Consider the following 17,105-nt stretch of genomic DNA (forward strand, 5'->3'; position numbering starts at 1 on the left):
TCCTCTCATTTATCTCTCCACCCTTCAGGCACTCTGCCTGTATTCCTGATGAAGGGCTTTTGCCTGAAACGTCGATTTTCCTGCTCCTCGGATGCTGCCTGAACTGCTGTGCTTTACCAGCACCACTCTACTACAGAAGGTGAAGCCCCATGGGATCCATGGCGAGCAAGCAAGTTGGATACAGAACTAAGACAGGGCATAGCAGTGAAAGGATATTTTTCTGACTGGCCATCTGTGACCAGTGGTGTTCCGTAGAGATCAGTGCAAATATATCTGTTGGATGTAAGTTTGCCGCTGAGCTTGGAAAGCTTGTTTTCAGACGTTTCGTCACCATTCTAGGTAACATCATTAGTGTGCCTCTGGTGAAGCGCTGGTGTTATGTCCTGCTTTCTATTTATGTGGTTAGGTTTCTTTGGGTGGGTGATGTCATTTCCGGTTCATTTTCTCAGAGGATTGTAGATGGGGTCCAGATTGATGTGTGTATTGATAAGAGTTCCGGTTGGAATGCCATGCTTCAAGGAATTGAATCGGACAAACAGGCAGAAAACTAGCCACCAGGATACATGTACATCAACTTGCCACAAAAAAAAGATATGACTCATTATTGTTAGCATCCTTACACACAGACTAAGAATGACACCATTTTGACTGGGACAACACATCCATCCTCGGACAAGCCAAACAGAGACACGCACGAGAATTCTTTGAAGCATGGCATCCCAACCGAAACTCTATCAATGCTCACATTGATCTGGACCCCCTCTACAATCCTCTGAGAAAAAAAACGGAAAAGACATAACCCACCCAAAGTAACCTAAAGACATAAATAGAAAGTGGGACACACCACCAGCGCTTCACCGAGGCTCACTGATGTTACCTAGTATGGTGACGAAACACTTCTGGCTCAACAAGCAAACTTACGTCCAGAACTTTAACCTGAGATACAAATGCTGTCAAAAATCGCTAAGATTTGGAGGGGAATGCAGGTTATCTGATTAATAAGTTTGCAGACAACACAAACATTGGAGGAGCTGCAGGTAGTGAGGAGATTGTCAGAGGATACACCAGGATACAGATATGCTGGAGACTTGGGTGGAGAGATGTCAGATGGAATTTATTCTGGACAAACGTGAGGTAATGCATTTTGGAAGGTCTAATGGAGGCGACATGTATACAGTAAGTGGCAGAATCCTTAGAAGCATTAACGTACACAGGATCTTGGCATACCGGTCCACAGTTCTCTGAAAATGGCAACACAAGTAGATAAGGTGCTTGCCTTCACTGGGCAAGGCACAAAGTATAAAAACTGGCAAGTCATGTAAACAGTTCTGGTCACCACACACTAAAAGTATGTGGAGGCTTTGGAGAGGGTACAGAATGGGCATTTATGGGCGGCACGGTGGCACAGTGGTTAGCACTGCTCAAGGCACAAAGTATAAAAACTGGCAAGTCATGTAAACAGTTCTGGTCACCACACACTAAAAGTATGTGGAGGCTTTGGAGAGGGTACAGAAAAGATTTACCAGTATGTTGCATGGTTTGGAGGGTATGAGCTACAAGGAGAGATTGGATGACTCTAGTTCATTTTCACTTGAACATTGGAAACTGAAGGATGACCTGTTACAAGTTTACAAAATTATGAAAGGCATGGATAAAATGGAGAGTCAAAGTCTTTTTGCCACGGTAGAAATGTCAATTATTAGAGAGCATCGGTTCAAAGGTAAAAAGAGGAAAGTTTAAAGGAGATATGAGAGGCACTTTTTTTAAAAACACAGAGTGGTAAGTGCCTGGAATGAGCTGCCAGAGGAAGTCGCAGAAACAGATACAACAGCAACGTTTAAGAGGCACTTTGACAGATAAATGAATATGCAGGAAAGAGAGGGAAATGGACTGTGTAAAGACATCACGTGCCGGAAGAGGCTTAATGGGCCGAAAGGCCTATCCCTTAATGGACTGTTCTTTGTACTTCCTTCTTTAAATAGATAGAGAGAGATGGCACAGAACTGCTCCTCCAATCAACGGCTGCTTTTCTTCCGTGTCCAGCCAGACTTGGTTGAGAAGCCAGGTATCCATTACTCTGTTGAGTATCCCTGTTTGATTGGTAGCTCAGATTTTTTAATGTCTATCAATCTCACAATGTTTTAATTGCACAAGATTAAGTAGTTTCAAGTGCCTGGTGGTTTAAACTATTGGAACTTAAAGGGTTTGTAACACTTCTACTGGGTTGCAGTGAAAAATGCTTCTTTTTTCAAAAATATAATGGAAAGTTATGATTGAAACACTATTAAGGTTTCTTATAAAAACATGTCTAACTGTCACTTCAGGGTTCATTGCTTCCATACAGTGTATAGTGGGTAAATGGCTATTGAAGTGTCATATGTTGGCATGATGGATGAATTGAGGGTAGGAGAAGTTGCATCATATGCCACTGGGAAATACTTTGACCTGGAGGGCATGAGGTGACCTGGTGGGATGAGGCTGTGAGAGGTAGCAGAGCTGCAAGGACTGTTCTTTTTAAACATTGGGCAGTACTTAGATAGGGCATTGAAACAGTCTGCCTCAGCATCTAGCAATCCCTGTGGATGTGAAAGAATGAAGGGCATTGTTGCTAAATGTAGAGATGATACAAAGATAGTTGGAGGGACAGGTAGTGTTGAGGAAGGGGTAACTCTGCAGAAGGACTTGGACTGGCTAGCAGAGTAGGCACAGAAGTGGCAGATAGAATACCATGTGGAAATTAGAGTAGTTTTGGCACCACTATCTAAGGAGGAATGTGCTGGCCTTGGAGGGTTTCCAGAGGATGTTTATCAGAAGCATCTCAGGGATGAAAGGCTTGACATATATGAAGAGCAGTAGAGGATTATGGGATGCACTCGATGGAATTTAGAAGGTTGAGGGGGACACCTGATTGAAACACAGAATACTGGAGATGATGTTTCCACTAATAGGAGTCACCATGATCAGAGGACACACCCTCAGAGCAAAGGGATGACCTTTTGAACCGAGATGAGGAGGAATTTCTTCAGCCAGAGGCGAGTTAATCTGTGGAATTTGGCCTCCACAGCCCTCTGTGGTAATAAATCAGTGAGGGTATTTAAGACAGAGTTAAATAGATTCTTGATTGTTAAGAGGATGAAAGGCTTTGGGGAGAAGGCAGGAGAATGGGGTTTAGAAACAGATCAGCCACGATCAAATGGTGGAGTAGATGCGATGGACCGAATGTTCAATTCTGCTGCTATATCTTATGCAGCCAAATTTTTATCAGGGTTGGTTGGCCTGATTTCAACCAGCATTTGTTCAGTCAATTAAAATGGTGTCTCTGGAACCAGTATTTCCAAAGGTGGGCTTTGAGGCTGGGAATTTTTCTGACTCTCACCCAATGTTTCCCCTCAGAGAGAACTCCACAAGTAGCCCTAAGGGTCCCATTTAAGAGAAACAGAGAAATTTCTTTTCTTCAGATGAACATTCATCTTTGGCATTGCCTGGGTCAATGAAGATACTTAACCTAAATCAGACAGGTTTTTGAATTACAAGGAAGTGAAGAGTTATGGAGGTCAAGCAGCAAAGTGACTTGCTCCTGTTCCAATTTCCGATGTTCATAATCTTCTGCCTTCACAAAAGAATGTAAGCTCATATTAACAGGTACATACTGGAAAAATAATGTGCTATCAAATGTATTCTATACACAGTTGCGTGTGGAACACAAATATACCTGACATGATTAAAGAGATGAAACAAAGGTATGGAGATGGAAAGAATGCTTAAAATCAACAATGGTTTTAAAATCCCTTGCACTAACAGTAAACTTCATGCCAAATCTTTCTGACGTACAAGAAACATTTCAGGTGATTTTCATGAAAACATCAAATGAAATAACAAATGCACCTGAAATTATATTTATTGCTTTGAACTTAAAAACACATGAACTTTGTTGCCACTAACCTTGAAGAAAACTACCCACAAACAGTTGGAAATCCAAAATACTGTGGATGTTCAAAAATTGAAATATCAACAAAACTTGAGAGATCATCCTGAAATGTTACCTCTGCTTGTCATGCAACAGATCTTGACTAACTTAGGTATTTCCAATATTTTCTGTTTTTTTTTAAATCTATGATCTATTTCATTTTATACTGTGAATTTCCCCTTTCATGAGATCAGTTTATTTTTGATGCCATGACAACCAGATATTCAGCAAAAGTGACAAAATCAAGTAGGGTCACAGCATTTTCACAGACAAGCAACTAGAGTATATATGAATTTCATATCACAATATAGAAATTTGAAATTCCACAAATATTAAATTCCTCATTTAATGAGGCTAAGGCCAAAGGTTGCTCAAGCTAGCCAGCTATTATAAAACCCGGTTTCACTTCATGCAACAAGGTATAATTTTGTAAAGTCCATTCATGTGGAAGTTGTCAGTTCAATGATTTCCAAATGACTGCAGTCTGGAATAACCTCAACAGCACATCTTCTGAAGAATAAAATCACTGACAGTAGACAATAAAATCACTGCTGCCTGCTCTGATTACAATTACAAATTACGGGACATTAGAAATGGTAACAAATTACTATTTGCAGCATTATTTTTAAGTCAAAATAATTATCGAATAATAAAAAATAACTAGATATCCCTTCAGCATTAATCTTCTGTTCCCAAATTTATTTGGGTCTGCTTATCTCATGGTTAAGTTCATTAATTCTTACCATTTCTTTGCCTTAATTTTGATTTTCTCATTCATCATTCTTTCTCTGTAACTCTTTTGAAATCTTTCTACTTTTCTCTATATCTGCAAGTCTTTTTCTCTTCTGTGTATGCCTTTCTCTTTGTGATTTTTCTGTCTTTTACTCGAGGGGCGGCACGGTAGCATCGTGGTTAGCACTGCTGCCTCACAGCGCCAGGGACCCAGGTTTAATTCCAGCCTTGGGTGATTGGTGGGGTGGAGTTTGCATGTGTGTCTGTGTCTGTGTGGGTTTCCACCAGGTGCTCCATTTTGCTCCCACTGTTTAAAGATGTGCAGATTAGGTGGATCAGCAATTGTAAATTGCCCCATATTTTTCAGGGATGTGCAGGCTAGGTGGGTTAGCTATGGTAAATAGGGATAAGGTGGTGGGGGTGGGTCTGGGTGGGATGCTTTTCAGTGCAGATCTGATGGGCCGAATGGTCTCTATCTAGACTGTCGAGGTTCTATGATTTTCAGCCTCCCTTTTTCGAAAAGTCTTATTCTTCTGACTATCTCTTATTTATTTGTTTTCCTTTGACAGAAGCTTAATACAGAAATTTCTCATTTCACCAGTATGAGTGTGGTACACATTGTGCTGGATCTGCAGAAATGGCACTAGTTAGTATTGGCCTAACTGGTACCTGCTGTTACACAGCATGAGAAATAAATTGCAGGGCCCATACATAATGGAAGTAGGGTGGACACGAGTCTATAACAATATAGGAGTGCAAAGATTGAAGCTCAAACCAGAAGGAAGTAGGCCCTGGACTCTAAGCAAAGGTCTTCAAGCATTTCGCCTTTGCAGTACTTATCAATGTATCAAAGCCATTTCAGGCTACAAAGCATAAATTATTGTTCCCATTAGTTTATCGACAACTTAAACTGGAGGTCCTAGAATTATGAGTGAGGATTTTAATCATTGAGACAATAGCTCCAAGAGCAGGTTTTAAAACTACAAAATATAAATCGGAATTTTCAAAAAAAAAAAACAACTGCAAATAGAAGAGAATCGCCTGGACTTTATACATGGGGTTTTGGGACTGACTCGGACACTTGTGGAAACTTGGATCTTCTTTCAATAGGCTATTATATACTATTTCTTTGGCTGTTGATCTTCACATCACTAATGCACCAGTTTAAGCTTCTGCGGTTTAAAAAGCACAAGGAGAAATAAATGGGCCTGTGGCTGAAGTGGAACAGGGAGGCTTTTAATTGGTCTAAGGAATGGAGATGCTAGCAGCTGGAATAGAGCACAGATGACAAGAAAAGAGATCTAGACAAAGGAGAAGACCAGCCGAGGAATTGCGGCAATGATAGCACTGCACAGATATGATCCATTGTGAAGGAAAAGGAGAAACTAGTCAAAGGGGTTGGTGATATAGATGGCTTATCTCGACACTATTTGGATGCAAGTTTTGTTTGCAGAGTTAGACTCCGTGGAGAAACTCTGGTAACCATACTGCAATTAAGATAATAAACTGAGATGTTTGACAGTCATTGAGACCTTTCATAATTTGTGTAGATATAAAATAAAGATCATTTGGTTTTTTTTGGCTGCACTTACATTTATTATGTTTTCCACCTGCTCAAGATGATGAAAATGCAGATGAAATATCTGGTTCAGATTACTTACCTCAGGCAATGGGATTTCCCCATCTTTACTTGATCTAGCTTATCCCATCCCCAACATATAATCAAAATAGTCTTCTACTAAACATATTCTTTCATCTTATGAAAATACAGACAATGGTACATGCTGCAAGTTTACTATTAACCAGTGTTACGCTGTTACTAGATCTAACCATAATCTTAACAAGTGTTCAAGAGTTAGAACATTTTTTGTAAATTAACATTAGGAAATATTAGAATTTGCTGTTTCTACAAGTCCATTCAGAATAATATTTTAATTACAATTTCATTTATCATATTGATCAGAGCTTATGCATAACTTGTTTTCTAAAGGCAGAATAGTGGAGCTTGCAAAGCAAAATTCAAATATTTTTAACTAAAATAATTTTGCTCATCAAGTTACGTTATATTTTGATGCTACTATAATGTATCCTGCAAAATTTAATATTCTAGACATAATTAAAGAACAATACATACACTGTGAGGAGGAGCATATTGATAACCAAAAAGTTGCAGATTCTTACATGCCATATGGTGCAGTTTCAAATTACAGATTGTAGTCAGAAATTGAGAAAAGGAAAGGGAAAGAAAAGACAAAGCAATTAGAACATACAGTCAGTCATACAAGCAAATTCTCAGGTTACACCAGGCAAGCAGAACAGAATGGACCCGTGGGTCTAATATTAGTACTTCCCCTTTTATTCTGGAACCTTGATCTGTTAACTATGATTTATATCTCAAACTCAAATTATCACTAACAACAAAATTTTTGAAGTTATAGTAATTAATATTGGGAAAGTGATACCATTAAGATTAAGCTGGTGTTGATATCCTTTTTAACTAGCCACCTTCCTCACAGATCACAGGATCAAAAACAGGAAAATACATGTGCTCACCACCTGTGCAGACTTCTCCTCATCATCACCTCTTCGTCCTCGTTTCTCATTTTTCTTTCTAAAGATTTCCTGAAGCTACAATAAAATCTTTGAATTAGATTACAAAGTCATCTTTACAAATAATATTATTAATAACCAAGTTCAGCTAAACTAAAAATGCAATTTTGCAACCTACTTTTAAACTAAACTCCATAGAATGACCATTAAAATCAACAGATCAAAGTGAATAATGTTACAATAATAACATTGGCTTGCAATGACGTAAGCTCCAAAAGCAAATTAGTTTTAAAGATTGTTTATAAGACAACCAACATAGTGAAAGAGTTATATGGGGCAATAGTTATATAGTTCCTTGGTACAATGTAGTGGAAATACTCATTTATAATTCTAATATCACTTTTCCTGTGTATTTTGTAGGAGTAATTGTAGTTAAATATTTATTAATGCACCAAAGCTGATCAAAAGATTGCTTGCTAAATTTATTGCCAATTGTTGACAAGTCTTATAACATAGCTGAAAATGTGTTGCTGGAAAAGCGCAGCAGGTCAGGCAGCATCCAGGGAACAGGAGAATCGACGTTTCGGGCATAAGCCCAAAGAAGGGCTTATGCCCGAAACGTCGATTCTCCTGTTCCCTGGATGCTGCCTGACCTGCTGCGCTTTTCCAGCAACACATTTTCAGCTCTGATCTCCAGCATCTGCAGACCTCACTTTCTCCTCAAAGTCTTATAACATAGCCATCTATGAAGTACATAATTAACTGAAAAATAACTCGAGAATAAAGATTTTTAAAAATCCAAAATATTAAATATATGTTGAATACGACATTTATTCTGAGTGTTATACATATATAAACTCGTTTTTTGCAAGTTTGGTTCAATCAAATTCAATTTACATTTAGGTAGATAGGTGGTTCACACCAGGCATTTTGAATTGCCAATGGATTCAGAATAAGGCATACAATATTGGACCAGGAAAAAGTGAGGACTGCAGATCAGAGTTGCCTTTTCGACATATAAGAGTAAGATATGTGCAACTAAGATCAACTCACTGTGCATAAAATAATATATGTAATAGTTTTACCAAAACTAAACAGAATATTTGAAATTCTGAATAAGTTTGTCAAACACACTTTCTGTAGATTTTAAACAAAAGAAAAGTTCAAAGTCTTTCTGCACAAAAAAGATAAAAAGAAATCAAAGTATCTGAAGTAACAATTGCTAACATTTAAGATTTAAATTCAAACCACAATGATATTTGTGATTAAAAAGCTAAAATTGTTGTAAAAGAGCTTTGGCCTACATCAATGTTTTCTTCTGTATCCGAAAAGAGGTATTGACCTTATTGAGCAATTAATTAACAAATAAGCCCAAAATGATTACATGAATATTTCAAAGTATTTTTTAAAAAAAAGATTCTGCCACTGCAGCTTTGCTGTTCAAATAGACAGAAGCTTACTATGATGGGGTTAGTGATATGAACAGGTCAAGGTCAAAAAGGTGATGGACATATTGTAATGTGCTGTACTGCATACAGAAGATGTTCTGATGCCTGTTAACTGCCAAGAAAGGGGGCGAATACACGTTTGCTAATTGCTCTTCAACTAACTACTCTTCCTGAGATTTAGGCTGTGAGACATGCAGGGGACAATCACATAATGTAATAAAATTATTATATTATCGAGGCTAGTCAGCCCATTGTCTCTGCACTAGCTCTCCAAATGAACATTTCTCAGTGTCATTCTCCAGCCTTTTTGCACAACTCCACACCTTGCAGAGACAAGTTCAAATAACAGTCTAACTCCCTTTGAATGCATCAATTGAATCTGCCTCGACCACACTAATTATTCGCTATGCGAGAAAGCTTTTTCTCAACTCACTTTTGTTTCTTTTGCCATTGTCTGAAATCTGTGCCCTTTTGCTCTCAATCCTTTCACAAGTGGGAAGTTTCCCCAATCTACCCTGTCTGGACCCTCACTATTTTGAAAATTTCTATCATATCTCCTGTTAGTTTTCCCTTCTTTAAAAAAACAGTCTTAACTTCTCTAATGTATTTTCATAACCAAAATTCCACATTCCTGGAAGCCTCTACAATGTCTTCACATTTTTCATAAAGTATAGCACCCAGACCTGGACACAATAGTCTAGTTGAGACTAAAGTGGAAATGAAGAATTTCGGATCAGCTATGATCCTACTGAATAGCAGAGCAAACTCGAGGAGCCGAGCAGCCTATTCCAGTTCCTACTTCTTATGGTCTTAAAATAGAGTTGGTGCTCTGTGGCAGTTAAGTCAGGTTACTGCAACATTCATGTAGGCTTACCATATTTGGTGAATAGTTGATTATTTACCAGTTTGACTCACTGCACCCGAAGCAGCAAAAATCTAACTGGGGCGCAATATCTTTCCACACTTTCCTGTTCCTGAAGCTTGTGAACTGATATTCTAAAATCAGGATGATTTTACTTGGGCAAACCGTTTACCTGCATACTGAGCAAGTTCACAGAACGGATGTAACCACAAACTCCAGAAATATCTCCATAGGTTTAGGGGTCACCAATTTTCTTTTTAAGGAGAGTCAGGAAAATGAAGAAAGTTCTTATGGAGAAAAACATGAACTTTAATTGGACAAATAGCAAAACTACCGAAGTAGGTTTCTTTGTTGCTTGCTTTGGAAATTCTCAAATTCGTGATGGGATTTCATGAATTTCAAGCACATAGTTAAGGGAATATAGATGTGTCATCAGCAGTCTGTAAGGCATATATTCCTAATGAATTGTAAGTAGATCATTCAACTTCTTAAATCTTTTCTACTGATCAATTAGGTCTTGGCCAATTTAGAGTCAAAATGATTTGGCCCATTAAGTCCATGCCAGTACTTCAATCCTACTTCATGTATTCGATCTTCACAGCCCTGCAAGTTGATTTCCTCTAAGTGCCAATCTAATTATTTTTGGAAACTATTGATCATTTCCGTTCCCTCATGAGGGTAAGTCCCAAGTCATTATCACTAGTCATGTAAAAAGGTTCTACCTTACATCTTGCCTGCATCTTTTGCCCAAAACCATAATCTGTAGCCCTTACAATATCAGCTTGACAGAACTTTCCTTTTTCCACCCTATGCAAATCTGCCATCATTTTGCACACTTTATCAAATCTGCCCTGAAGCCTCTTTGCTCCAAAGTGAATGACTCTTCCAAGTGAGCAACTCTTCCAAGTGAACCTAACTAAAATTCCTCAATCTTGGGAGAATTATAGAACTCTTTCCTGCATCATTTCAAGCAGACTCCCAACTTCCCTCAAGTCAGAACTGAACATCATAGTTGGTGTTTAACCAGTGCTTTATAAAGGCTCAACAAAACATCCCTGCTTTTGTATTCATGGACTATATTTATTAAATCCAAGATCCCATTTGCTATGCTAACCATGCTCTCAAATATGTCCCAATAAATTCAAAGTGTAATCGACGTGCAACCCAAGGTCCTTCTGTTTCCAAGATCAGTGCCATTGCAGAATTTAATGATTTCCCTGAGGCAGCTGTTAAGGCAGAGAGGCATTGAGTCAGGAGAAGGGATGCCAAGTGAGGAATCAACCATCTTGGTATCTCAGCACTGGTTAGGTCCATGGATGGGAAGGTACATGGAAGCAATTTCTGCCTAAGGTTATTGAGACTCATGCAGGTGCAACTAAAGACTGTTACACATCTGTGATTTTCCTGCAGATTTACTCATTTCTTATTTTTTCATTATTTGTCTGAAGTGGCTGAGAATGATCCCTTGAACATGGAGGCTGGTGGGATGAGAAATGATAACAAAGGAACCTAATCTTACTATTGTGATTGATGAGAAGGGCAAGGACGGAAGCATGGGCAATAGGTTGGATGCAGTCGAGGCTCTATCAATCACAGTGGACGGGAAACCATGGTAATGGAAGAGAACCGGTTTTCTTCCATAACCGTGTTTTCCTGCCCACTGTCGTTGACAGGGCTCTCAACTATCTCTGACCTATCACCCATGCTTCCATCCTTGCCCCTTCTCATCACTCACAACAGCATGATTGGGTTCCCTTGTTCTCATTTCTCATCTCACCAGCCTCTGCATTCAAGTGATCATTCTTAGCTATTTCAGGCAACTCCAGCAGAATGCCAACATCAAATGCATCTTCCCTTCACTCCCGTCTGCATTTCACAAGGATCATTCCCTCCATGAAAACCTAGTCCGTTCTTCAACCAACACCCTTTGTGGAATACCTTTCCCATAGTCATTCTAACACAGCATCCTGCTGGCCTCAGCATACTGCAACGATCCAGCGAATCACAGCAAAAACTGGAGCAGCAATATCTCATCTTCAGACTATGCACTTTAGCTCTTAGATGGGAAGGTCTCAATATTGATTTCAACACCTTCAAATTGTGAAACAATTCCTGCCCTGTCTTTTAGCTTTGTTTATTACATTCCCTGTCTCTATGTCCTCTCTCCCTCCCTCAGTCCAGTGGAACTGTCTATTCTTTCCAGTCTGGCAGTTAGACAGATCACTGTTCTGCTATTCCCATATTCTGATGACTTAACCTGAACCATCATCATTCTTCATTCACCCAATACTTCAAAAACCATCACCCCCATGCCCAACACCACTATTAAATAAATGCTGCCTCCTCCACATATAACTCCAGCTCCGATGAAGAGCTTGCTTTCTCTCCATGGAAGCTGCCTGACCCACTGTGATATCCAGCATTTTTGGTTTTCAGTACATATTTCAGCATCTGCAGTAATTTGCTCATCTGGAATTCCACATCAGGGACAGCTGAGATGACAGAGTGTGAAGATATTAACCCTATGAATGTTTGCGTGCTGTATGCAGGCTTTGAGATTCATTGAAGCTGACAGAAATTAATTATGACTTGACTAGAAAAAGGTGATAGCTAATTGTTGCGGGCTCTTGTACATAGATATAAGGCCCTTTGTATTCTTAAATTTGTGGTGATGAAACTGGTGATGAAGTTAATACAATATTTAAAGGTAACATAAGTAAATACTATAAACCCATTACGGGGATGATTATTCAGTGTATGGAATCTCCTGCATACCAATGATTCAGAGGAAACATCTGCAGTTAAGGTTGGAAGACTCTGATTCAGAGTTTACAATCTAAAAATGAAACTGTAGATACTATGATGCATTTGACAGGGGGAGGCATTACTTGAATTCTTTGTACCAAGAGACAGTCACACCACTTAGGATAGGATAGTTTGATTTTGTCAGTAGTCAGGGATATGGTGAGATTTTCTATGAAGTAAGTAAGGAGGAGGAGGAATGTAGGAGTGTCAGCTTCTGCAATTGTCTAGTAGGTCTAAGATTCTCTTGCCTACTTAGATGAGAATGGGCTACAAGATGGATATACAAACTGACTATGGTATTGTGATTCATATGATCCAAGTGAGGTAAGCAAAAAGAATTGTAGTCATAGACGATATAATGAGGAGGGGGTAAAACAATGAATGAGCGCAGTTTGCCTGTGCCATGGTTCAGGACATCTGCTGGAAATGAACTCCCACTGGCAGGAGGAGAATTTAATGGTTGTGGTTCATGTAGATAGCAACGGTATAGATAGAATTAGGAAAGAAGTTCTGCATAATCAGTTTGAAGAGCTCGACATTCAATTGAAAAACAGAACCTCAAAGATTAGATCTGATGAAGAATCTCCTGAATTTAATGTTAGCTTGCTCTCTCTCACTCACTCTCTCTCTCTAAGGATGCTGCCTTACCTGCTGTGATCATCAGTATTTGTTGTTTTCTGATCAAAGATTATAATCTCTGGATTATCACCCGAGCTCTGTGCAAATTGGCATGGGGTACATAAAACAAAAATACCAAATACATAATTCAAAGACTGGTGTGGAAGAAGGGTTCTGGTTGATGGTCCGCTAGCACCAGTACTGGGGAATGTGGTGGCTATACCACTGGATGTTCTACACATGAACCATACTGCAGTAAGTATCTTGCAAAACGCATAAACTAGGGAGGTAAAGAAGATTTCAAACTAAATAGTGGGATGTGAGATCAGATGTGGAAAAATGTTGTTTATCAAAGAGTAGAGACAAGTTGAGAAAAGATCTTATCAATATGGGAAATGGCAGTCAGAGAATAGCAGGATGGAGCATACACCAATCAAGATTAGATGTTTCATAGCATATTAGAGTCAAAGACTTACAGCACAGCAACAAACACTTTGATCCAACTCATCCATGCCAACCAGATATTCCAATGTGACCTAGTTCCATTTGCCAGTATTTGGCCCATATCCCTTTAAATCCTTCCCATTCAGATGCCTTTTAAATGCTGTATTTGTACCTGCCTCCACTACCACCTCTGGCAGCTTGTTCCATACATGCACCGCCTTCTACATGAAAAAAAGGTACTCCCCTAGGTCTTTTAAAAATTCACTCCCCCTTACCTTAAATCTACGTCATCTAGTTTTGGTTCCCCTCTCTTTGTCCTCGGAAAAAGAGCCTGGCTTTCACCCTATGATTTTATAAACCCCTAAGGTCACCTCTCAGCTTTTGATGCTCCAAGGAAAAAAGCTCCAGCATATTCAGCCTCATCCGATAACTCAAACATTCCAGTCCATGTTTTCTGCACCCTCTCAAGTTTAACAGCATCCTTCCTTTGGAATTGTGACCACAATTGTACACAGTATTCTAATTGTGGCCTCACCAATGTCCTGTATGGTTTCAACATGACGTTCCATCTCCTATATTCAAAGATCTTAGCAATGAAGGCAAGTGTGCCAAATGTCTTCTTCACCAACCTTCTAGGTGTGACTCCATTTTCAAGGAACTATGCACCTGCACCCTCAGGTTCCTTTGTTCAGCAACACTCCCCAGGACACTATCATTAACTATATAAAACAAGCCCTGGTTTGCCCTACCAAAATGCAATACCTCATATTTATCTAAATTAAACTCCATCTGCCACTCCTTGATCCATCTGATCAAAATCCCATTACACTCTGAGACAATCTTCTTTATTGTCCACTGTACCACCTATCTAGGTATCATCTGCAAATTTACTAACTATACCTTCTATATTCACATCCAGATCATTGATATAAATGCTGAAAAGCGGTGCACCCAGCACAGATTCTGGAGACACACTGCTGGTTACAGGCCTCCAGTCCAACAACAACCTTTTGCCATCACCTTCTATCTCCTATCTTCAAGCCAATTTGTAAATAATTGGGTAGCTCCCCCTACATCCCATGTGATCTAACTTCACTAACTACTTTACCACGTTGAACCTTATTGAACACTTATAGGCAACAACTACTGCTCTGTCTTTGTCAATCTTCTCTGCCATCACTTCAAAAACACAATTAAGTTAGTGAGACATGATTTCCCATGCACAAAGCCATGTCGACTATCTCTCATCAGTTCTTGCCTTGCCAAACGCACGTAAATCCTGTCCCTCCAAATCCCCATCCAACAACTGACCCACCACTGATGTAAGGCTCACTGGTCTATAGTGCTCTGGCTTTTCCTTAGAGCCTCTCAATTAATGGCAGCACATTTGCCAATCTCCAGTCTTCTGGTCCCATACCTGTGGATGTCAATTACACAAATATCTCAACAAGGAGCCCAAGCTTCTCAGAAAGTTCTGGGAAACACCAGGAACTTATCTATCTTTATGCATTTTAAGATCTCCAGAATCTCTTCTTCCGTACGATGAACACTTTTCAAGACATCACTATTTATTTCCTCCAAGTTCCCAGCTTCCATGTTGTTTAACTATGACAAAACTAAAGATTCTGTTTCTGAATGCATGTAGCATTTACAAAGTAAATAAGAATAGGTGACAACACCTCCTCCACCATAATCTTCAACACCGGTGACCTGCAAGGTTATGTATTCCGCTCCCTACTATACTCCTTATACACTCATGACTGTGTTGCCAATTTCTGCCCCAACTCCATTTACAAGTTTGCTGATGATGCCACCTTTGTAAGTCAGATCACAAACAACGACGAGACAAAATACTGGGAAGAGATTGAGTGCTTAGCTGCATGGCGTAAAGCCAACAATCTCTCCATCAAAATTAGCAAAAAGAAGAAGCTAGTCACTGACTTCAGGAGGCAGAGTGGATCTGCATCAATGGAGCTGAGGTGGAGATGGTCAACAACATCAAGATTCTAGGAGTAATGATCACCAACAATCTGTCCTAGTCTATCCATGTCAAGACGACAGTCAAGTAAGGACAACAATGTCACTACTTCCTGAAGAAGGGCTTATGCTCGAAACGTCGATTCTCCTGCTCCTTGGATGCTGCCTGACCTGCTGCGCTTTTCCAGCAGCACATTTTTCAGCTCTGATCTCCAGCATCTGCAGTCCTCACTTTCTCCTAATGTCTCTATTTCCTCAGGAAGCTAAGGAAAATCGGTATGTCCACAAGGACTCTTACTAATTTTTATTGCTGCATCATGGAAAACATCCTAAATGGGTGCTTCACAGCATGATATAGCAACTGTTCTTCCCAAGACCACAAGAAACTACAGAGAATCGTGAACACAGCCTAGTCCATTTATTTACTCCATTTAGACTTCACATTGCCTCGGGACTTCACACTGCCACACATAATCAGAAACCCCACCCACCCCAATTATACTCTCTTCCACCTTCTTCTGTCAGGTAGAACATATCAAAGTTTGAAAACACTTACAAATAGATTCAAGAACAGCTTCTCCCCCCACTGTTAACAGATTTTTTAATGAGTCTCTCAAATGTTAGTGTTGATCTCTCTCTCTGCACCTTTTCTGTGGTTGTAATATTCTGTTCTGCTACTTTGTATGGTTAATCTGTCTGTACAGCACACAAACCAACATTTTTCACTGTAGCTTGGTACATGCGACAACAGAAGATCAAATTCAAATAGGAAGCTAGATAAAGGTGGAGGGAGATTGCTGGTATTTCAAAAATGGCATTTATACAATAGTTAGAGATGAGCTTGGTTCTGGAGATCAGGATGTAGAATTAATTTGGTTGGAGATGGGAAACAGAAAAGGAAAGAAGTTGAAGTGGTCTGATAGTAACCACAATATGGGACAAATATGCCTGAAAAAAATACTGGGTACTCGTTATATAGTGGTGGCAATAATCGTGGGTGACTTTAATCTACATATAAACTGGAAAATCAGATTGGCAGTCGTAACCTGAATGAGATCATAGAATGCTTTCAACCAAGTTTCTTAGAGCATCACCTTTTGAATCTGACCTGAAAGGAAGTTATATTGGATAAATCAAGGTGTTGTCTAATGTTACAAGATTAACTAAATTACATTAATTAATATCAAAGTTAAGGCATCCTTGGCAGCAGTGACAAAACATGACTGAATTTTAAATTCAAGTTTGAAAGGGAGAACATTAAAAATACTTGACTAAGACACAATGCAAATAAGGGGAACTAAGTGGGCATGAAAGCTGATTGACAGACACAGAGAAAGATACTTAAGGGATATTTCAGAATGTTTAGGAAAGGCATGTTCCTATTATAAAGGAACATTCTAAAGGGAAGATCCACAATACATGTTTAATTTAAACATTTATGGAAATCAAATTTAAGGGAAAAGCTTATAACTGTGCAAAGATGAGTGGCAGGCCAGAAAGGGAATGATAAAAGGTTAATCAGAAGGAAGAAATTGGAGTATGAGAGAAACCTAGTACAAAACAAAAATTACAAGCAATAGTTTTGACATGTATTTAAAAAGAATTAGAATTAGATTTTATTGTCACATGTATTCAAGTATTGAAGCACACAAGTACTGTAAAAAGTGTACAATGTTGCCATTCCCAATATCATCTTAGGTAG

At 39.2% G+C, this 17,105-nt stretch overlaps 1 protein-coding gene across 8 annotated transcripts in view; it reads right to left on the reverse strand.

Annotated features, from left to right (window-relative positions):
- micu3a (mitochondrial calcium uptake family, member 3a) overlaps positions 1–17,105 on the reverse strand; it is a 198,456-nt gene that overhangs the window by 95,245 nt on the left and 86,106 nt on the right. For 4 of the 8 annotated variants that reach the window (XR_006311711.1, XM_043690248.1, XM_043690259.1 and 1 more), the window contains 2 exons: positions 7,253–7,327; positions 6,834–6,875 (listed from right to left, as the gene is read on the reverse strand). Coding sequence is in view for 7 of the 8 variants with exons in the window: in XM_043690248.1 (XP_043546183.1) it covers positions 6,834–6,875; positions 7,253–7,327 (117 nt within the window). In the remaining variant the exon portion in view is untranslated. The remainder of the gene's footprint in view (positions 1–6,833; positions 6,876–7,252; positions 7,328–17,105) is intronic. The other 4 variants (XM_043690279.1, XM_043690241.1, XM_043690233.1 and 1 more) reach the window with 2 other exon arrangements.

The sequence above is a fragment of the Chiloscyllium plagiosum genome, chromosome 1, assembly GCF_004010195.1.
Source record: "Chiloscyllium plagiosum isolate BGI_BamShark_2017 chromosome 1, ASM401019v2, whole genome shotgun sequence".
In the NCBI taxonomy this organism is placed as follows: domain Eukaryota; kingdom Metazoa; phylum Chordata; class Chondrichthyes; order Orectolobiformes; family Hemiscylliidae; genus Chiloscyllium; species Chiloscyllium plagiosum.